The sequence below is a fragment of the Hippoglossus hippoglossus genome, chromosome 9, assembly GCF_009819705.1.
Source record: "Hippoglossus hippoglossus isolate fHipHip1 chromosome 9, fHipHip1.pri, whole genome shotgun sequence".
Taxonomy (NCBI): Eukaryota; Metazoa; Chordata; class Actinopteri; order Pleuronectiformes; family Pleuronectidae; genus Hippoglossus; species Hippoglossus hippoglossus.
This window is the reverse complement of record NC_047159.1, coordinates 10633075-10657540: the sequence shown is the minus strand read 5'-3', so window position 1 is coordinate 10657540 and position 24466 is coordinate 10633075. Positions and strand designations below refer to the sequence as shown.

At 40.2% G+C, this 24466-nt stretch overlaps 1 protein-coding gene across 4 annotated transcripts in view; it reads left to right on the top strand.

Moving 5' to 3' along the window:
* grid2 (glutamate receptor, ionotropic, delta 2) overlaps positions 1-24466 on the top strand; it is a 442863-nt gene that overhangs the window by 363410 nt on the left and 54987 nt on the right. For all 4 annotated transcript variants that reach the window (XM_034595238.1, XM_034595241.1, XM_034595239.1 and 1 more), the window contains 2 exons: positions 15668-15806; positions 22628-22823. In XM_034595238.1, the coding sequence (XP_034451129.1) occupies positions 15668-15806; positions 22628-22823 (335 nt within the window). The remainder of the gene's footprint in view (positions 1-15667; positions 15807-22627; positions 22824-24466) is intronic.

The window sequence follows — 24466 nt, the reverse complement described above, 5'->3', positions numbered from 1 at the left end:
TAGGTGCAATAATTGAAATGCAAAATGCGAAACTGAAAACTTATGATCAGAAACTGTGTAGCTGTCAGTCACATATTTCTACACTTCTACACAACCGACAAAATATTTTTACTTTTTTGAAATGATTAACAAAATATATTCACCAGTTTCGGTCCATGTGCGAAGAGATTCAGAAATTGTTAATGGAATTGCATCATCACTGGGCAGCAGATTTGGCCTTCAACTGTAATTACCTTCTTATCTAGTGGAGAGAAGAGCTGCAACTGTATTTGTATGCTCGTGACTGTTAGATGCTTTTCACTGTCTCTCCGTCACTTCTTCGTCCTCTCTGCCTTAAATGTGTAATCATGCTGGTTATGTTGCTTGAAAAATGTCTCTCCTGCTGTTCTCATACAGTAAACGTCCCGTTCAGCCTGCGATCGCAAAGAGAACAAACATCTGCAGAGTGAAATGATCTTTAAATTAAAATACATGTAAGAGTCATCCTCACCCCGTGTTTTACTGTGCAGATTGTAGCAATGTTGACTAAAGATTTGTGCCCTCCCATAAAATGTGTCAGAGCAGCTCTGAGGCACAGTGAAATTGGCTGGTTCTGTTCTGCCCAGATTATTCCAGCAGGGAGTCAGAGTAGCTGCAGCTCACTGGGACTTAAATGACTTTTAACTGCCTGATATAAACACACCAGGTGAACTCCGTTTATTTCCCACTGAATGTTTTGTAAAGGTCAGGCTTTGAGCAGAATCCAACTGGAATAAATAATTTAATTGCGTCTGGATTGCTTTTGTGCCCAGACCAACATTTTATTTTACTTTTAATGAATGCACAGTGGTTTATGGGTATCTGACGGGTGAATAAAGAAAGTTGTGTCTGAAAAAGAAGATAACTCTCACAATTTATTAACAAAGTTCAGAAGTTTCCCAACTCAGGATCAATAAGACATGAGAATCACGCCGCCGTTGACACTTGACAAAAAAAACTAAACAATACAGACGAACATCAACTGGTTCCTATTGCTCATCAGCAAAAGTCATGGGAACCAGATGACATCCCAATTTCCCTCCATAACCCTCGGTGAACCCAGATATTTGCAACTCCCTCTCTGCCAACTCCTCCAGCGAAACTCCAGAACACATCAGTCGGATGGAAGAAGACGGGAGGAATGGAAGATTGAAAGAGATAAAGCAGTGGGAGAGCTGAGCACGGCACACCTTGTTAGACACCTTGTTAGAGCTCAGTCAGTCATTATAGGGTCTGCTGAGGCAGGACTATATAATAATAGAGCCGGTTGGGAAGAAAGCAGGAATAGTTAAAGTTTTCACAGGTGCCAAAGCAACATTAGGGCTGGTTTTATGTCTGTAGATAAATATATAGAAGTCAGATAAAGACAGAGCGGTTTTAAGTGCTGTTTTGGAGATGTAGCAAGAAAAGTGAAATAGCTCAAAAGAGATAAGAAGATGATGCACTGATACAATATGTGTGGTTTTATGTCTATATTGAACACATGGGTGTGCATATAGCTAATTGTATATTAGATCCAATTATGGTTTCATCCCATAATATATGCCTGTAAAATCTCAGACTGATAGCATCTTGACTTCTCTACACGTTACATGTATCACACACACACAGCACATACACACACATAAATCCTCCAACGCATTACAGCCACTCATCCCACAACGAACAGATTAAACCCATAGGAGCAAACCACCTCCAGGCACGCTGGACGTTTTTCACCAGGGTAACCGCAATACGTCTTGAAGGAGCGCGGGCTCATGTCAGACGTTAATCGTCATGATAACAGGGATAAATAATCGAGTCATGGATAAATGAAAAAAGTTTCTTATTGTATTTTTTTCACGGTGTTCTCCTCTGTGAAAGCTCTGTCTTATCAGCACATCCATCCACCCCAATACCCCTGAGACGGACTTTACTCTCTATGTACTAAGTCACAGACGTCCTCCATTGCATCTATGGGCTCTATATACTGTGTGTGTAGGGGTGTGTGTGCGTGCGTGTGTGTGTTTGATTGCAAGCATCTCATATCATTGTCTACCCAAACCGTTTTACTCATTTATCAGGCATTTTCCACATATTTTCTCTTACTCTCTTCTTCTTCTTTAATTATAAATTATAAAAAATATAAAGCATATATAAAGTATAAATACACAAATCTAGAAATAGGCAGTAAAAGGAAAAACTGTCAGTCCTATTGTCCCGCTGTACGATTGTAGTTATCTTATGCCTTGTAACAGCTAATTATTGTCTTTGCCATAAAAAAAACATATTAATCAGTGCTAAAGTTCAGAATCAGGTCAAATCCTCTTATTTTGAAACAAACCAAGCAAACTCTGTGTGACTCAATATTTAATTGTGTGAAGTGAGTGTGGACGGGCTGCCCTTGAGAAAAGGGGGAGGAAGAGAAAGACAAGATGTTGGAGAGGAGTGCGAGGGCGGGAGGTGTGTGTGGGTTGAAAGCTGTGAAATATTAAGAATGACGTTGTTCAAATTGAATATGAGCGACTCAAACACAATCACTATGAAGGCAAAGGGCTTAAAAATACAAGCATGGCCACAGATTTAAGAACGTGTGCAGACGACAAAAACACACATGTACACATCACGCACACAGACACACACACGCTGCCCCCGGTCAAGGGGAAATTGCTGAGAGAGTCGTCTGTCAGAAGTTCCACTCGGAGGGCAGCATGGTCTTATTGGTTTGATCGACAGACTGCATGCAGTCACCTATAAAGAGACCACAGTACTGTAGCTGTTCGCTCAATTCACTGTGTGCGTGTGTGTGTTGGACACGCGTGCATGTGCCCCTGTGTATTCAATTTTTGGTTGAAAGAGAGGAGCCTTTAGAGAGCCCTGGATTTAATCTGACCGGCTTTGTGTTTTCTCTGATGTTCAGTGCAGCCTGTGTGAGTTTTTCTCATTTTAATCGGAGGGATTCGTAGTTATTGTAGTTTTTCAGACACCAACAATAGTGTGTTCCGTCTCGTCTCCATTCACAATGTGTTTCGAGTTTCATCATCTGTCTGAGCGCGGGGAGTAGATTCATGTGCACATGCCTCGCAGAATGTTGTTACTAATCTCCTATTCTCCCATGAAGATTATCTGGATAAGATTTTAATCAATAGCTTTCGTTCATCACCACTTTTTAAACAAGCTACAGATGTTATGGATTAACTGTATACTGGTGTGTGTGTGTGTGTGTGTGTGTGTGTGTGTGTGTGTGTGTGTGTGTGTGTGTGTGTGTGTGTGTGTGTGTGAAATTTATCTCATTCTCTACAGAAAAAAGCCTGATTACTTACCTTCAGAAATATTGTTATACACACACACACACACACACACAAAAAGTGGCACAGACGCTTGAACACCAGTGATTTCACACGCGTGCACACGCCCACGGCCTTGACTTCCCGTCGGCTGTTGTAACCCTTCTTTTTTACACAGATTGTATTGATCCATGTATAGGAGGCGAGCGGGGAAACACAGTCTGTAAATAAGCTCAGAGAAATTTCTGCTGACGCCATCATTTTTCTGCTCCTTTCAACTGTGAAACGGAGGCAGAAGTGCTGATGAGGCTCGAAGAAGAGGAGGAGAAATCCGTGTTTCTGTAATAAGTCCAATGTCAAGCAATTTCTGCATATGGTGCACACACATGCACACTCTTTCTCACACACACACATACACGCACACACACACACACTCAGACAAAGTCACTGCACTCCCACCTAAGCTATTTCAGGAGGGCACAGTAAGTCATAAAGATGTGACATGCACTCACCAAGAAAAAGACCTGGAGTTTATTGCCAGTCTTCACACTTGCCCCATTGCAACCTGGACCCTCGTGACTCTACCTCCATTCTTTCCAGGGAATAATAAAAACGTGCTCCAAGGCCAAAAAGCAGTCGGTTCTAATTAACGTTTACAGGCAACGATGCAGCCACTTGGTTCGAGTGTCTCTGAAGTGAGTGTATGTGAGGGTCTGGTTAATTTTAGGATAATTTTTGCCAACGGACATATTTAGTTTGTGTGTCACGAAATTGAGAAGAGCTGCACAAAATACTTTGTACTGTAGGTAGTTTGTGAGCCAGTGTAAGCAGCTGCATCTCCAGGACACAGGAATCAAAATGTGAAGATCAGACGGACTTGGTGTGTCACAGCTCATCGGTTACACTGATCCTTTGACCCGAACAGTCAAACCAAACATGAACAACACACAGTAAATCAAATAGTGATGCTCTCATGCCGTCCTATAACACAAGACTGACGGTAGCCTGTTTTTTCTTTAGCACCGGTACCAGTTCATCTATGATGTGTAGGGTCAGAGTCCAGGTCAGAAGTCAGACAGTCAATTCCAGGCGTGAGTTCGGGATCACTTGGCTTTTCTGCCTCGGTCAGAAAGCAGGATTGTAATTGATGCAGCAGACTTCAAGGTTTTCTTTCACTTACTTGTGATGACAGACGGTGGATTCTGAATTAAGCCAGTCACATATCCTGCTGCTTCAAATACTGGGTGTAAAGTGTGCGTTGCAGTGGGAGAATGATTACGTCTGGGTACACCATGCTTCTGTCTGCGCATTAGAGCCTTCCCTGATGAAGTTATTTCCCAAACATAACATCATTACAAGCATATAGAGAAGAAGAGAGAGACAGAGCGAGAGAGAGTAAACGAGGGAGACCCAAAGAAAACTGCCGGAAAAATCGATTTGCGAAGTTGCCTTTTCCAATTAATTTCAAATCTCAGCAAAAGGCCATCAAATACCCTCGCCGCTCTCCTTTTTTGTCGAGATGTAAAACACGGACTGTTTTCTTTAAAGACAACAAGGCTGAAATGAAATAATGTAACATGTTATCTGTTCTCCCTGAACACACACACACACACACACACACAACATACAGTAGGTGTAAGCACAGGAAGCCCTCCTCAATTTTTCACACTCACACGCAGACACAGCTGATATCTACATGTCGCGCACACGCCAAAGTGGAGGAAGAATTTGCATTTCAATCTTTTAAATTGCTCCCTTTTTGTGGAAGTGAGTCGACTTCCACAAGCTCCCTGTGCAATTTCAATATCTTCCTTTTCCTCCACGTTGAGGTCAAATTGAAGCTCTTATTATTTTAACACACATTAAACTCTTGTGGGTTTTCAGCTGAAGTCCATGTCCTTAATGAGTTAAGGAAATGTTCAAATCAAAAAACTAAAAATCAGTTCCCTGGTGTCTGGTTTGTGATGTGACTTGTAATTCCAAAGAAAGTAAAGACAGACATTTCTCAGATTATACGTCTGCACTTTGTTTTCCTCTCCAATGATTTAACAAAGCACCTGTCTGCTTTACAAATGAGGTGTTTGTCAAACTATTTTTTTTCTGTCCGAGTAGGTGACTTTACTCAGAAACACTGCTGGAAAAAAAGTTCAGTTTCAGTTTGATTAAAAGAAAGTTTTCATCATGTTGCATTAAGTTTGAACAACTTGAATTTCATACGGTACCAACTTAGAAAGATTAATGGCATATTTCCAACTTCTGCAGTGAATTAATTGCATTCAATTTTATTTTGTTCAGCGGAGTAGAATTGTTACTTTTCTAACTTTGTAATTACTGTTATCTTTTTTTTTTCTCAAACTGTATAGTTAGAATTAGTCTGTGTCTGAATTGAACTGTTTTGTTGCCTAAATTAGTTTGTGTAGTTTTGATTTAATTTCACTTTGAACTTAGTTTTTTTGTATTTTAGAACTTTGCTGATAATAACTTTTAGTAAATTGAACGACATGAGGATATTTACTTTTCTATATAAATATATTCCTTTGTATTTTTAAATATTTAGAGTCCAGAAAAGGTGGATGTGAAACCAGTGACACTGATTCACCCAACTGTTGCTTTTTCACCTGTTTCTATTTAAAAAATAACATGTTGAGAATGATAAAAACTCACTCATGATTATATTTGCTATCCCTCTGAAATATTTGTGTGTGTGTGTGTGTGTGTGTGTGTGTGTGTGTGTGTGTGTGTGTGTGTGCGTGTGTGTGTGCGTGCGTGCGTGTGTGCTCTTGTCTGTCTGTATACATGTGTGTACCCTGCCCCTTGTGTATGCAGGAACAAGTGTACATGTGTATTCACTCGTATGTTGTTGAGTTACTGTGTTACTATACAGTACACAGGTGTCTATATGTAGAGCTAATGCCAGCGCCAACAGGGTCCAGAACAATTTGTCAACATCAAAAGTGAATCATTGGCAATATGAAATATTAATATATTGTTCATGAATATTAATAACTTTATTGGAGCAATTACCATAATACAAACACTCCTCCAGCGCATGTTACACTTTGTGTTTGTGGGAAATAAATTATACAGTAAATCATATGGATTTATTCTCTTTATGTGAGCTTTGTGTGCAACACAGAGAAATTACAGTGCTCATCTCCGAGAGCTGCGTCTAGCACCACGCTGCTCAGGGACCACACATGAGACTTAGCTTCCAGCCGCACTATATCTGCTGCAAGACACTGTGTATATTGCATCTCCACTCTGTCAAATAACAGCGAGAAATAAATATGGAAATAATATGGATTTATTTACATGATAGGAGCCAGATGTGCACACACAAGAAATGAAAGGGCTGCCGACTCAGATATTAATAACTAGTAAAGAAAGAAAAACATTTCCTGTGAAACGTTTACGTACATTAGGTTACCCAGGGAATGATTACAAGTTTGTCATGTGAAGTGCAATCAAGACATCTCCTGTCACAATCACAATTTGACAGGCGGGTAAATACAACAATCACATTAAACTCCCGTCATTAAAAGACCTCTTGCTGTTGGTGAAATACTGTAAATGCACTTACTTAGACATTAAGTTCTTTCAAGGAGAACTTTGGCCTGTGCATATTCACCTAGGTAGAGTTGTTATAATTTAATGAAAAACATTATATTACATGTTAAATAATACATATATATATATGTATATAAACCGTAACCGAACCGAAAAGTTAGCGAATTTAGCTAAATTTTTCGCTGATCCTAGTCCTTTGGTGTGTGAGTGTATGTGGTGCACGAGTGTGCGTTCATGCTTTAATGAGCCTCATCATTACCATTACTTTTCCTGTCTCCTCTAAAACATACCTCCTTTGCCTTCATCATCCTAACCATCCCCCTGAAACCCTTTAAAAAGTACCACAAACACACAACCTCACCACTCCGCTCTTCCATCATGTTTTGATGACGGGGTCTTACAGGAAATCAGGGTGCATGCTGGGGAGGGAGATAGCATTAGATGCAGCTCAGAAATGTAAACTTCACGCATCTTAGCTCAAATCCACAACATTACCGGCCCAATAGATCCCCATAATGGTGGCACTTGATGGCTTGAGAAAAATTGCTAACCACATGTGAAAGTCCCTCTTCGCTTTGGCTGATAACCAGGAGCATTAGAAGTAGCACATGCACAATGGAGAGATTGAAGAGCAGGAAGGGCGCTGGAGGAGGGATGTCTGCACTCTGTCACCCTCCTCCTTCCTTTCTCTATTCTCTCACTTTTTTCCCTCCTAAGCCCTGGGCCCAACACCGTAATGTGTTCCCAAGTTTTTTTAATAATCACTGGGACACCGTCAGTCGAGTGTGTTTGTGGTGCTAGAGGAGAAATAGATGATAAAAAAATAAATTAAGTAACGACTCCTGCAAGTCATCAGGTGATAGAGGGATATAACCGGAGGCAGTGAAGGTGCTTGCTCAGTGGTGAGATTTGAAGCGTTACAAGAAAGTCACATATAAATAAAACCCTCCTGGATGTGCCCACTGCTCGACTGGCTTCAAAGCCGCTCTCATCTGGAGCTACCTTTAACTGCACCATGTCAACAAGGGTGGAGGGGGGAGAGAAAGAGGGGAACAGCAGAGGAGTGGAGGAGTGAGACGTGTTGCAAGGACAAGAAGTGAGAGAGGGGGGCAGAGAGACACAGTGGATGTGTTTGATGGAGATGAATTGACTGCTGGAATAATTTTGTGCACCAAATTTCCCTGTTTAATTCACTAAAGCTTTTGTGTGTGTGTGTGTGTGTGTGTGTGTGTGTGTGTGTGTGTGTGTGTGTGTGTGTGTGTGTGTGTGTGTGTGTGTGTGTGTGTGTGTGTGTGTGTGTGTGTGTGTGTGTGTGTGAATTGTGATTCGGTTGAGGTTAGGGTTATGCATGCATTGGTCATGGTTAAGATGAGGGATAATGTTTTGGTTAGGCTGTTAACCATGAGTGGTTATCAAAACTAATAAGGATAGATAAACAAACCTGTGTGTTGGCTTTGATGTTTTCATTGTGAAGCCTTTGAATTTGTGGACTCAAGCAAATTATTTGTTCTTTTGGCCAGTTATGAATGTTCATCAATTTCGACTTTTGTATGCTACGGGTGGACATACCACTGTGCTACCCCCCCACAAACTGTCCTTAAGCTCGATACTTTCGGAGCTGTGAAACAATTAAATTGTCCAAATTTTTGTGAGAAAACCGTTGCATCATTTTGTGGAAAGATTGCAGTGATCCCAACTGGGAGCTGACATCATCTCCTTTCCTCGTTTACAAAGCCATAAAGAACGGCTCTGTTCTACTTTCATCCAAGAAAATTGGAGTATGACACTTTGACTCTGAAGAGATGCCTCACACTGGTTATCAGTAGATTTTAAAAAGTGATGGTACGCTTGATAGAAGTGGATTTTCCAGAGCTCTGGACTGACACTGTTTACCCTCCTCATTGTCTGAAGTATAGTGGGAAAGGGAAGTGGAGCATGGGACTGATTATTCAAACATGCTGCTGCTGACATTATTGTGGGATGAAATTACAGAGCACAAGTGGACGCCTCAAGCACCTCCCCACACTATTGACTGATGGTGCTTGTGTACATTGGCAGCATTGAAAGTATGGAGGCAGTTAGTTCTCATCATCTATTTGTCCAATCACCTCTTCCAGCAATTGACCCATTTTGGTCTTTAAAGGATAGCATGTCAAAGCATCTCGTTCCCAAAAGGTTCATCTATCAAGAGGCATACAGAACAGTTATAAACTTCCTGAATTGGACAAAATAACCCTAACCACCACTTAAAGACTGCAGTAAATCATGATGATGCATGATTCATTTATATAATATAATAATATAATATATTTATATAATGACTCAAATAAAACAGATCAAAAGAGGGAACAGTTAAAATGACAGGTTTTACAAGAGCCACTGAAATGGTTCTGCGTTGCACCTTTTGTCATTTTCTACAACAGCATGTCTGAGCCGATTCGTGACCTCATCAGAATAACTGCACTTATACATGGAGGCTCATCTACATCTTTGCTAAGTTTGTGTCAAACCTGATGGATGAGAGTCAGTTCCGGCACTATATAATATTGTTTTTAAATCTCTAGACAGCTTCCTAAATGACCAGATTTTGTGTGTGTGTGACGGTATGCTATCAAATACCACTTGAAATAAGTACTACCGCCATCATATGAACCACATCTTATACCTGCAATTTGGTTGAAAAGCAATAATTCCGATACCACAATTAAGATAATTGTATTAACACTGAAGGTGCACTATTTTTTCATATTTTGCAACGAAACAGTGACACACACAGTATTTGTGCATTACTTTAAATACCAAAAGAAAGGAAGATAGAAAATGAGAATAAAGTCAGAGATTGTAGTGTGTGGGCATCTTCACCGTGCATATTGGTGCAGTGGTGCAGGGTTTCTCTCACGTTTATGTAACTGGATTAATTTTACAGACAGCATTAGTAAAAGTTCAATAAAGGCTTTGTAATTGCCCTTCCAGGATGACTGAAAACATTTAAATAATCATGACAAATGACTGCTATTAAAAGAGACAACTACAGATTGATCACTAAATAAATATGTTTGGAAATAATACAATTTCCCTTAAAATTCCCTAAAAAAATCACTCTATTTAGATAATAAAAACATTACATTGTGAAATTGGCGGAAGATGAGAAAACCAGCAGAAATGACAGTGTCACAAATCAGGAAATAGGAAAAGGAGTCTGTCGGCCAGCTCATACCGTAGCAGTCACAAGCCAACAGAGCAGGCAGACAGCCAGGCAGACAGCCAGCTGTCTAATGAATCAATCAGTTATGTAGACATCCTGTAATCCAGTGACTCATTCAACCACAAGGATGGCAGGAAGTGTAGTGGCAATTAGGCTCTGCTAACAATTTAGAAAAGAACGGTGACCTAGAAGTTGGGATAATTAAGCAAGAAAAATACTTACAAATTTGAAATGTTATCTGCAATGTAGTCCATGTAATTTTGAGTAATGTGCCTCCCAACATGCGTCAACCACTGTATGCTCCTTTTACTGAAGTTACTGAGATTTAGATTACCCTGTTTGAGTTGGAAAAAATAGAGAAATGCTGCTTGCTTTCAGCTGCTGGGTAACACTGCAGAGAATGTGGGGAGAGGCAGGAGAGACACATGTGGTGGTAGAAACTGAGATTTATATCGATGGGACACACTATGGTGCCTTTGAAGCTGCTGCTATGGCTTCCACAAACGTGGTTTCATGCTTACTGTGCCTCCTCCAGAATCCATTAAAATACACACATGCAAGCCAGGGGACATACACATTTTGACTGTGGTTTTTGAGGGTTGCACAAACAGGAAAGTTGAAAAGTGTCTTAAAGTTGCTCCTTTATTCTTATTTCTCCAAAGAGGTGTTAGCTTATAGCGTTACTCATCCCGATCAGCTTCATTGAACAAGTGTTCTAACAGTGTGTTCACTATGTTGTTACTACAATGAGCAAGACAGATGTGTATTTTATCTGTAAGGAAACAGTTATACTGACCCCTTAGCAGCCTATACATTCTTTTAAAGGAAGGTTTTTAGGGAATGACTGGACTCAATGTGCAAAACACAGGAGAAACATCAGTTTAGTAGATATAAAAGTGTATTTACAAGAACAAAATGTGCTGACAAAGTAAATATTGCAAGCCTGTGCTACAGCAACAACAGAGGGAGCTGACAAGTGAGGAATACTTAAGAGTCTTTGATCCAGAGAATCTGCTACTGAGGTAGAGAGTGTTCCAGGACAGAGCGAGGCAGAGTGGCCGGACCGCTCATGGGCAGAGAGTGCTGACGAGGTGAGTTGGTGGGTGAGTGCTGAGAGGAGTTAATTAACCCGAGCACAAGAAACAACAGGTTAATATAAGGAGGGCAGGCAGGGGACATAAAGACAGATCCAACTAGAATGGCACTCAGTGGAGCGCATACCTCTGCCAATGCCCAACAGTCCCCTTAAATTTAAACAAGCCTTATAGCTGAGGCCACATTACGTTATCTCAGCTACACATTTGTGGGAGTTACACGTTTTTTAACCCCTGAGGAAACCACATTTTAATCTGCTAGATATTTGGAGTGCTACCGAATTGGACACACTCATATATATTTGTCCCATAATTGTGTCTGTCCTAAAAAATTACTGGATCTGGACCCCTTTGTCCTGATTCATGCCAAAATCTAATCAGGTTCCTCGTTGGCCCATGTCGCTTTCTCCCATCCTGGAATAAATTCAGTACGTTTTGGGTAATCCTGCAGACAAACAGACAAACCAAAACACAAACAATTTGACAGAGGTGAAATCTTGGCGGATGTAACAAAAAAGCTAAATGTATGACAATAAGTGGTGGTCGAGAAGAGGATTCAGATCAGGTGCTCAGTACTCCTGCCGGGAACTGCAGGAGACCGGAAGCCACGCCCAGCCAGGCACCCACACAGACAGAAGCAGCAGACAGAATGAGGGCAAAGCACAAACACACATGCAGGCGTAGATCAAAAAAACCACCAAAGTAAACAGAAGAGTCCACCATCCCAACAGGCATCGTTACTCAGTGTCAGTTGAAACCTCCTGGTGAGTTCAGACCGTGCTGAAGCTGTGTGTAAACAGGGCCTCGTCTTTTTCTCCGCGCTCTTATTTATCCTCATGGAGCTGTTGACAGCATTGGAGGAGGATGTTTTCTTTAAAAGAAATAACATGTGTGCATACATGTTTGCACTCTCTTTGCATGCACATGACACTGAATTACTCACTGATGCTGATCTGCCTGTTTTTCCTCCTCAGTCTCGACAAACATCTGGTTCTATGAACGATGGTTTAGGCAGTGCACAGAAGGAACGATGCTTCCAATGAGACACAGTAGAGATGAGCTGATAGATGGTTCTAACAGATAAGGGGTGTGTGTGTTTGTGTTTGTACTGCTGCGTCCATATTTCTTGTCCCTTAGCTGACAAAAGAAAGACAAATACACAAACAGTTGCTGTTTTTTTAATCACTGTCTATGTTAGATAATCTTATCTTGGCCCTAAAAGGAAGTTATACACATATGAATCATTGCCTCTTATTGTCAACACAATATTACACATTGTCATACAACAGCACCACAATGTAGTATAATAGTTATAAGCTCCAATATAGCCGTCCTTTAGATCAGCTTTCTCAATGAGTACTTTGGCTATTTGTGATACTTGTTGACTCTTAAATTAAATGTATTCTGTTGCGTATCCTTTTTTTTTTTTACTCATAGCAATAAGTGAGATAAACGATCACATTGGATTAAAGGAACGCCATTTATTTTATCATACATGTTCTGATTTTAAAGGTTTACCTATTCTGCCTTTACGTACGAGAAGGGATACCGTCTGTTTCAAATCATGCAATCGTCACTGGACACACTGCCATGCGTCCTTTATGTTGGCATGGTTGTTAAGCAACACAGCCACTAGAGGGCACCACAGAGACGAGTTTCTGACTGCAAGAAACATGGTAACGGTTGAGGAGGTTGTATCGCTCTTAAGAAAGAGCCAAAAGTGACCAGGTTGTAAACGGCTTGTGGTTCAACTCAGCTACTTGCAAAGTCTCTCCTCAGAAAGATCTTCTTCGTGTCCTATGCCTGTCTCACTGGCATTGTTGGCTACACTGCCCCCTATGATTACCGGTGGTATTGCTGCGTTTCATCAGTTTTTTCTGGGACATGCAGAGCGGTGTCATTTTCCCAACTGTGTTAAATATTTTATAAAAGTCTCTTGTGCAGCTAGAAATCAACAGGAAAATTGTTATGAAACTCAACAATAGATTTTTCTCTGGTAACTTAATGGCTCCTCCATGGATGTTTCCTGTATGAAACCCTGAATACCTTCCGCAGGTGGAATGATTCACAAAGGTCATGTTTTAGAAGCTATTGAAGTCAGTGATACTGAAGTCACGGTTTCACTTATATTTGGACATTTTTCACAGCCCACATTATGAGAAAAAATTCATCTGTGCCTCCTGGTTGCATTTATCCTTCAAAAAGGTTCAATTCATCTTCCCACAGGCAAATCTGCAATAGTTTCTCATGAATAATTAACTGCGTGAACTTAGAGAAAATATTTGCATAAGTGTTATATTTCAATTAATGAGGCTGTATTCTAGGTTTTCAGATTCCGCAAACTTTATTTACTTTCACCAAAGAGTTTATGTTTTCTTCACAGTTTGTTTGTTTGTGAGCAGGATTACACAAGAACTATGAACTGAAATGAAGGATGTGATATGGGCCAAATGAAAACCCATTCAATCTTGGTTAGGAACTGGATCAGGGGGCGGATCCAGAGATTTCTATAATGTTGCGAGATTTCACAACATTTTCATTGACTTCTCAGAAAATAATTGCTGGATCTTGATGAAAAAAACAATATATGTTTAGGTAACATCTATGAGTGTGTGTTATTTTTAGCAGTTTGATTGAATTTAAAGTTACCGTTGGGCCTTAGCGGAGGTGTGCGCTCTACTGAGTGAAATCCTAGTTCATAAAGGCAAAGATATTTTGCATTATTTTCTATATTTACAAAGCACACTAGAACACTGAATGGCACATTGAAATTCAAATCTTGAGAAAGTGAATCTGATAACAAATACACATAAAGAAAGCATCAGTCCATGATGAACAGGTTACAGTTCAGACTTTGCCCTTTTGTACTTTACATTTTTTTTATCTATGTTATCTGATGAATCTTCAAAAAGAGGAGACCTGATGAAATACGTGGCAGGTGAAATGAAAAGAATAATTCCATTAACACTCTACATGTGAGCACAGTTAATGTCAAACCAATCTAAAAATCCGAAAACTAGAACAGCTCTTGGAGAGAGTAACACCATATCTCGCCATGTTGGATCCGTCTGCTTAGCTGGATCTGCTCCAAAATGCAATGGGTCCTTCCTTGGGTTATGCTGCACCCCTCCACAAAATATCATGGAAATCAGTTAAGTAGTTTTTGCGTAAACCTGCAAAGAGTCAGTCCAACTGCACCAAAAACATAACCTGAGTCATTCTACATAAAGTCCTACAACATAAAGAAAAGACCTGTAGGAGAATTATATACTGGCAAATACGGCACAAGGATCCTTTGTATAATTGTGTTTTATATCTGAATAGAATATACAGTATATCACTGTTGTTGTAAAACCTGATGCCAACAACAAGCACATCCTCTTAGAGAGATGCAGTAAACCCAGAGAGATAACACAGTTGAATTAAATCAAATGCTATCAGCCATGCAGAAAAAAAACGGGGCCTGAAAGGAAGTTGGCAAAAGCGAGACTACAGTGGAGGAAGAGAGCGAGATAAAGGGAACTTGAGATTATGTGGGTGTCACATACATTATTGAGTCTGGGCTGGAGGAGGTGGGAGCGGGGGGGGTTGGGGCTGTTGGTGGGAGCTGATGTAACGGTGATCCCCCCGCTACAAGGATGAATGGGGCTAATTTCTGGCAGGCTTCAATAAAAGGCAGCGAGGAAGAGCTTGCACGCTGCGAATCAATCGTCGCTCTTTGTGTTTGTGTGCATTTACCCAAATATGTGTAAACGCAAACTTGTCAGTGTTTATTAATAGGAGGTACAGCACCCTATCTGAGAAGAAAAGCAGGATAAATGTGTGAAATATTTATCTATTTATTGTGAAGGCCGGGGTCAGAGTGACAGCCACTGTCAGAGCTCATGGAAAGCAGAAGGCAGTTCGCTTCTTTACTGTAGCACAACAAGACTTCAGAGGACAAGGCGATAAAAGCTGTTTATAACACGAGACGGGGATAAAGAGCTTTTATATTTGAGGACGGACAAGCCACTTTTCATCCTAATGTGCTCCGGGCAGCATTAAATCCTAATGGGACGGCCTGACAACATTTGTGCAATCTTTTGCTAAAAAGACGTGTTTCACATTTAATTTATTGCAACAACAGGTTACATTTTTTTGACTTGTGTTCAAAACACCGGTGCCAGATGGTGTTGTTGAGAGTGACTGTGCATTAAGACGTATCCGGAGCTGACGACAGGCTCCACAGGCCACTGTTACCTCAATATATGAATATTATCATATCGCAAAGATCCTTCTCATGCATTCCAGAGCAAACTGTAGATCCAAATCTCAATTCTCCATGTGAAGATCAGATTTGTGCCAAAGCATCAGATCAGCTCTGTTAATCCAGACATAATCTTTCAGGATGTGCTCTGCTGTTATAACAGCTTTCTTCTCCTGCAGCAAAGAATCTCCTCTATGTGCTGATGTCATAGGTTTTCGTGTTCTCTGTGCACTTGCTTGACGTCTCTCTTTCTTTCTTTCTCTCTTTAAAGGTGGGGAGGTACCCTACACCACCCTGGCTACGAGGATGATGATGGGCTTCTGGTGGATGTTTGCTCTGATCGTCATCTCCTCGTACACCGCCAACCTAGCAGCTTTCCTCACCATCACACGCATCGAGAACTCAATACAGTGAGTATCCACCAGATTTTGTCCTCTGTTGTCCGTGGTGGCGTAGTATTCACTGCAGGTATGCTATTGCACATGCACACACACATAGACAATCGTTTCTTGCTTGGGACACACAACATAGCCAGTTTTCATGCTAACATGCGGTGCCATCTATCAATACAATGCTAAAGAGTAGTACACATTGCCCATATGCAACGCAAGCGGTGCAGCCGACGTGACTCAACGCGACTCGACACAGCGCAATGTAACACAACACAACAGAGCATTAATGCAGTGAATGAGCAGCCTTTTGGTCAAAGCCTCCAACGCATTCGTGTGAGTCCTGTGTTACATGCATATGTGTTCCTGATGGAGAGAGAGAGAGAGAGAGAGAGAGAGAGAGAGAGAGAGAGAGAGAGAGCGAGCGCGAGCGCAAAGCAGAAGTGAGAAGAAGCAGTTTTTTGCATGTTCCTTTCAGATTGGATGCAGGAAATGAATCAAGGTAACAGGCAAAATCCTTCCACCTTAATTACCGTGCTTTCACACACACATGAAGTAACACACACAAACACACATGCACTTTATTTCCCTCAGCTCCGTGCCCTCTGTTTATCTCTCCGTGTGATAATGTGCTCGCCAGCTTCTCTCCTGGTGGCACCAGGAAACGCTCATCTCTCATTGGACTAATCAGCGCGCCAGAGCATCCGCTATGCCCGGCAGTGCCACAGTTAATTGTGCTTAGCTTTGGAATAAACAACATTTATTTCTGTAAATCTAATCACTAGCTTTTTCTTAATGTGTTTCCGTCCGTTTTTGTTTCTGTCGAGCTCTTTTCTGCTTTACTTTTGATTCTATTCACTCTTCTTTGATCGCAGTCCTTCTGTCTAGGCCCTCAGAAAATTAAGAAAGGATCAATTTCTTATTTGCTTTTGTTTGTCCTGCTTGTTCATTTTTTTCCCTCTGTCAACCACAAGTGCCTCTCAGTTTGCCGCCTCATTCAGCATCTATTTAGCTAATTAAGGATTTCCATTAATTTTAATTTGGTATTTTAATGTGTTGACTCTTCTGTGGTAATTACACCTTAACAGCGGCACCCTCACGGCCCTGGGTCTCTAAAGTTGGGTGTTGGGAAGAGAGCGAACAAACCCCAAATAACCAAACCTCAACAGCATAACACAACCTTCATGGAAGCATGCACTTTTATCTATTAATACTTGATTAACATATTATGCAGACTGAATAAAAGTGAATGCATGTATTTGTCACTGATTAAGGGAGTGAATTAGTTAAGTATGGAAAAGCACAAGCAAGTAAATGCACCGGCAGGAGAGGAAGAGACGGGCAGGGGAAAGTCTCAGTGAACCGTCAGGACAGACAAGGTTTTTAAGTATTAATGCCCTTGTTTCATCCTGGAAATGAAATAACAAGTGAGCGTTCAGAACCCTCTCTGGACTATTTCACGCTTGGATGTTTTCCCTCAATTTCTCTGTGAATCCTTGAGGAAAACAGTGAGGGATGGCGGCGGAAAGTGGCAAAGAGACGGAGCAAAAGAGCAACAAAGTGAGAGACAAAAAACGCCATAAACATTATGAAGTGGAAATGAAGAGAGGGAGCACATGGAGAGGAATAAAGAGTGAAACAGATTAAGAAGGAAAGTGGAGGAGAGAAGCAGAGGGTAGGAGACAGAGTAGAACGAGAGAGTGCAGAGGAGCAAGGCAATACAGAGAGGAAGAGTATTGGGTGATGATTCAGAAGGAGAAATGGAAGAGGTAAGAAAAATGGCAGCACCTGTCAAGAAAAGGAAGAATAAAAGAGGATGGACTGGACAGGATGTGAAGATTGCAAGACAGACAGTGTTAGAGGATATAAAGATTAGTTTCCAGGTCCAATCTCATATAACAGATTTCATATTTTATCGTTTCTAAAGTTTCCCAAATAAAGTCAATCAGATGTGTTTTTTCATGCTTGTGTGTACCTGCGTGTTCGTGTGTGTGTGTGTGTGTGTGTGTGTGTGTGTGTGTGTGTGTGTGTGTAGTCTTATGTCGGTAGGTCACATGAAGTCATCCACTGTTCATGAGAAAAGGATTTTAACTGCCCTGCCCCTTGTTCTGTTTAGTAAACGAAAAGGATTTGTTTATTTATTTACAGAAAATGTAGCAGTTGTTAGTGACCAAAAATAACATAAAATGATAACGAAGCAAAATCAGATTTGATGGACTGTGGCTTGTTCCTCATTTGTACTTTGCTTCGGGCAAAAACATTTCCCAAATGACTACATTTAAATGTGAAGTCTCACTTACTGCAGCAGTGGAACATTTGTTATATTAATACAAAATAATAAATAAACTAGCATATATTGTGAAATGACTTCACAGGTCACAAACTCTTCCAAAATGCACATAATTAATAATCAAGCCATTATAAATAGCACTTGTGCAGCACTTATAGTCAGCCTATGTTAACCATGTTTGGCTGCTACATAGCTTCGCTCCACGTAGATGCTTGTTGTTGTTTGCATGGACGTCTGCAGTGCTTCAAAAGACATCTGTTGATGCATTTGTACATTTCCGCAAATTCATTTCCCTCCAGAAGCACAAAACCAAGGTCGTCTTTGTCCTCTAGCATCTGCAAAATTAGCAGCTCACCAAACTCCTGAGGTTGCACAGCAACCAAAGTCAATCGAAAATTATGTTTTCCCTTGAGTACGGTTCCCTTAAAGGTTTGACCGGTTTTAAATTTGCTAAGCTTGCTTTCCTAAAAGCATATTGTTACATACAGCTTTCAAATGGGAACCACAGACATAAACAGATGCACACATACTCAAGCCAAGTTTATTTTTGAAGCACAACCAGAGTTGACCAAAGTGCTAATGAAAACAGGAAGAGAAGCAAAAGAATGAAATAATGTAAAATAGAATAACATAGAATAAAATAAAGTATTTTAGTTTAGAACATAGAACAAGATGGAGAATATCCCCTGTTTGTTTGAAGGTCTCCAGCACTAGTTAAGATGCTAATCACCAGTTGATGGTTCTTACTGACCACCAGCGGATGTTAGGGACATAGCTGCAGTTGTGTACCGTAGGGTCATCAGGTGCTTCAGCATTATATATATATATATATATATATATATTTTGAATAGTATACTCAGAATAATGAAATATATTCATAATAATATTCTGTTATGATGATCTCTCTCAGGCCTTTCTCTCTGACTGTGACCCTCTCTCACTCCCTATCTCTCTCTCACACACACACACACACACACATACTGACTACTTGTCATGAGATACATTCAGCTGCTGTTCACTCCATTTACCTGCTCATTGAGCTGCTTAGGGGGAATATAATTGTTTGCGAAATGAGCTAGCATACACACAGGACGGAAACATAAGTGGTTGTGCACACACACTCAAACACACACAGGCATTAAATTCACATGAGACGTCACAAAAAGACAATTAAACACATGATTCATGTATGCAAATCGACATGATACAACTCAAACATTAATAGATCGGGAGAAAACCAATGTCAGTGTCTTTATATCAAAACTCAGATATTTAATAGTGTTTGGAGACAAATTAGGTGCATCCCTGTTTTCAGAGATACAGTAAGTAAATTCCACACTGGTGCATTTTAACTTCAGCAGTGGCAGTTCTTATAGAGTTCTAAAAATGCTCAAGTCTTTGAGCAAACTTATCAGTCATATAAAAGGAAGAATATTATTTTTAATGGTTCCACTTTCAACTTTAGAGCATTTAACTTTAGAGTTTGAGCTTTAGTTTGTCTATTGAAAGCTGAATCTGATCTGCATCTCAATTTGAGGCTGCGTAGTTTCAACCTCTGTGGGGAATGTCAGTCGGGCCTGGTCTGCCTTCATTCAGAAGCTGTTAAAGAGCCCATGATAAGGACACCGGGATGTTATGAACATAAATTATCCTGTTACCTTATTTGGATATTCCATTTAACGTTTAATGGGTCACAGTGGACAGAGTGTATGTGACTTTACACTTAAACTCCAGATTCAATCAATCAAAAACCAGATTGTAACCACTCCCCAGAGACCCATTAGGGCTCCTTCCAATAAAAACAGAGGTCAGCTGGGGACTCACTCACACTTTAGGTTTTCTTACCGTCTCTTCTTCTCTTTCTCTTTTTAGGTTTAACACTATCTTCCTTCCTATTTCCTGTTTTTTTTTTTACCACTGTTCTTTGAGTAACTTATCTTACAGCATATTTTACTTTGTCTTCAAGCGAGTTGTGGCAAGTTGCCCACAACAATTGTGCCTCTGAAGTTTGGTTTTCCTTTTTTTCCCTTTGTAACCATTACCACGACTTCTCTTTGAACATGTTGGAATGTTTTGTGTCATCCCGCCAACCTCAATGTCTTTTAGAAGTTTTCTATCATTGTCGTCATTAGTACCTGTTCCAACATAGCTTGTCAGAAATATGTTGGCCATAGGCCTACTCCTGACAGCCTGAACAAGAAACCAACAGAGCCCAAAGTGAAGAGTCTGCTGTCAGGCCTTAAACCCTGAAACAGCTTAGATCTGGCTGAATCTCTTTACTAGACAACCAGTGAAACTTCCATTTCATTCCAATTCAATGTAAGGTTCCTGGCCCAACAAGTTTTGCTTTGGGTTCCAGTCAAGGACGTCCATTTTTTTCTAATCCTGCTAATAATGATTTGGTTACTAGGGTTATTGTCCTTAAAGTTGAATTCATAGACATTAGCATCTCTAAGCATTATCACCATAAAACTGCGCCTTAACATATTGTCTGCCATCGTTTCCCAACTATGCACATTGCTCATTTCATCTCAAACCAGAAGGCACTCACAGACAGTCTCCTTAAATTCAATCAGGCTTCACCAAATTTCCCACTCTCATAGATATCAGTGCCCGATATATCCGTTTTTTTTCCCATAAAGATCCATGAATGATTCTTTTGGAAATTGTACAAAAAGGGGTTGAAAATCACAACAGTAAAGAAAATCGCAATATTAAATAAAGTGAAAAAGTAAATCGTTAATTGCTGATTTACCCTGTTTTTGTCTTTGTGTTTCTTTGAAGTTGCAAACAAAGATTCATCGAATAGAAACTCACGGCTTCATATCTGAGTCTGATCTAATTACAGTATCTAAATTTGCTCCAGTAGGAGCTGATGACCCTTTAACAAGTGCGTGTATTCAATTACAGATGAACCCACCGGATACTTGACTCCAACCTGTATGCAAATGTCTGTTACCCCTTTTTTTCTAATCTGCATTTTTTTGTCTTTGTAAAAGTCTTCTCTTAAATCTGTTTTTCTGTGTCTCTCTCTTGCTCCTACACATTGCACCAACCATTAAATAACAAGAGTCACTGCTGAGTGAAACCAATTCACACAGCAGGAAATCCTGGTCAGAGTGTGTTCACAGGGAATGGGTGGGGAGGAAGAGGAGAGTATCAAGGCCCAAGATTAATTGACAGCAATAAAAGATTCATGTTCGTGGCAAAGTTCATTAAAATCTTCCTTCCCCCCCCCCCTCAAAGCCAGGGAAAGAGAAAAGCATGAGAGAGAGGAATAAAAAGAGTGAATTTATTATTTCATGTGTATGTTTGTGCATGTTTTCGTCTGAGAGAGCAGCCTGGTAATAATTCAAACCGTGCTTAGATATTTGTATTCGTGCCCATTGTTAAATCTGCTTTGTGGATGTAGTACAGCTGAATTAATGAAGTAGGATTCTGTACACTTGTTCTTCATTTAACAGGACACGTTCAGAGTTTGAGGGGCTTATTTTTTCAAACATAAATGTGTCTCTCAAACCATGGGTAGCATGTAGCAGCCATTTAACAAACAAACAGTAATTAGTTCCTGTGATGGTTCTTTATTACATTTCTTAATGGCCAAACTCTTTGAGAGGCAACCCGAGCACTGTTGTGTTATAATTAACAATCGCTCGTGAATTACCCCAGAGACGGCGATTTATGGGTGAAAGTTAGAACACAAGACAAAGAGTAAAATGACATAGAAAACTTTTCTCATTTCAGACGGACTAAGCTTTTTATTGTCTCCACTTCTTTTCATGGCCCCCTTTTCCTTGATGTTATAGTGGATGTCAGGGCAAGGTGTCGCCACCCGATTCCCCAAAGTGATTTGGTTTTGATTAAACTCAATTTTGACTTAATATTAGGGATATTTAAGCTACAATAACAAATTGGTTAGAAGTTAATAGTTAGAAGATGTTAGATATAAAATATTAATGTTTACATTCAGAATTGTGCTTTTAGGATAAAATGGTCCAGGAAGGAAGGACGGACGGAAGGATGAAAGGATGGAGGGAAGGAAGGAAGGAAATTAAGACTTGACCCCAAAGCAGCTACATTAAAGTTCTTTTCATTTTACATGACCAACAAGTGTCAGAAGGGGCTTTATTTAAGTTCCATTGGTGTGGTGAACAAAAGTTATTTCTCAGGTCAAGTAAACAACCCTGAACAGGTAAACAAATCCAATATATCAACAGTGTGCAGCAGCGGTGGGGAACCTCCGGCCTCTGGGCCTTACACTGCCCACATCGCAATTTGATCTGCCCTGTGCTGGCTGGGTTGTACCGTTGAGCTTTCAGAGCGATGATGAGCAGAAGGCTCAGGACTGTTTGTTGCTGACGCATTTAGCTTCAGAGTTTATGGTTTTCCTGCACTCTGACCTACCTGAATGTCACATTATTACCCTTAAACTGTCAATGCCGACATCATCGTAACCTTGAAAAGAGAAGGGACACAAAGTGGTAGCAGTGTGTTGCTGCTGAACACAGAGTATGAATGGATTTACTTACTCTACTCACTTGTCTGTCTCTAGGTCTCTACAGGATTTATCTAAGCAGACAGACCTGCCTTATGGCACAGTGCTGGACTCTGCAGTCTATGACCAGGTGCGCTCCAAATCTATGAACCCCTTTGAGAGAGATCCCATGTACTCCCAGATGTGGCGGATGATCAACCGCACCGGAGGAGGGGACAACAATGTTGAGGAGTCAAAAGAAGGCATCCGCAAGGTAGGTCTTTTCTTTTTTATGATAAGGTCACCAAAAGACCAATGACACATGTAAAATCACTGTGGTACGTAATACAAACAATTGCGTCAGAAGACTCCAGAGATAGTTTTTCAATGCAGGGAAACAAGTGCAGAACAGCAGCAGCATCAATGCAGTTATTCTCCACTCAGTAGAGTCAGGTCTTTATTTACCAACATTTAACTTTGTCCTTTTGAACACATGGATTTTGGTTGTTATGTGAAATTACTTATTTTTATGCAGAACTAACCATAACATGTTGCTGCTAATGGACAGCAGATGCTAAAGGGGCCACAATTTACGCAGATGGGCCAATTATATGACCAACATCCATATATGATTCCTGATTCAGTGAGATGCACATTTAAGTCCTCCCTTGTTTACTGTTAGTTCTGTAGCTTTGAGCAAAGCCACACATCATTTGATATATTTTCAAAAATTGTTCCTTGTTCAAGCACATTGTGTTCTTCAAGAAGTACTTAGAAAATAAATATTCTACCTAAATTACATGATACGATATTACATGAGTTAAAACATAACGCTTCACAAATTATTGTCTACTTTTGACAAATTATTTACTTATTATTATCTAACCCTAACCCTAACCCTTTACTCAATAGAATTCATCAGCGAAATAGAAACCACTCCAGTATTTACAGGTTTTTGTTAACCTTAGTTATTTCTGCATTTAATACATGGAAGTAAACGTGTACACACTCAGACCTGTGTGGACATGCAGCTCAGGCTACAGGGCCGTCTGTTCACTGGGGATAAAGCTATCAAAACGATGTTAATGATACCCAGGTAACATGTGCATGGTTAGATACTTAATTCCCCTGGCGATTACCCAGCATTATAAATACCTGACTGCTGCATCTCATTTGCATGCCCCCCGCTCTCTGTTTGCATCGGCCCGCTCTCCTCCAGTGAGAGTTTCTCTCTCCCTTGAATATATCAGACTTGAACTGTAGCCAGCGTTGGAAGCGTTGCAAGTGTTGGGAGGAGTGATTAAAGTGGCGGGTGGTGTTTTTGAAATGATGAGATAAATGCAGTACATAACCACATATAAGCACACAACTATTAGTGCACACTCACACACATTGCTTGTTGGCAGAGGTGTATGTATTTAATAGCGATTCTAGAATCATGAATAAGTCAGTCTGTCCTCTATCCTCTGATCTAACTGAGCTGTCATGCATATATCTTTTTTTAATAGTATTCGATTGATAAGAAGAAGAAGTTAATATATAATATTAAGTATCCAAGAAAGAAAGTTCTCAAAATTTTCAACACTATACATGAATCCAAACATTTTAATCACAGGTCAAAAAATGTAATTATCACATTGCTGTAATAATCCTAAACCTTTGCCACTATATAACATAGAGTAGACATCTTGGTGTGAGTGACAGTGGCTCCAAAGACAATATTTGAAAATGTGAACGTTCTTAAATGATTTTAAAATATCTTAAACATAAACAAGATAATTATTATAAACTAGCATTGCTGGATATGCTGTTCAGTTCAAACCACAGATTGTATATGAAGATGAACAACATGAAATCTGCTAAAAGTGAAGCCAAATCCTCTTGATTGCCCCCTGGTGGCTGGCTGTTGGCATAAAA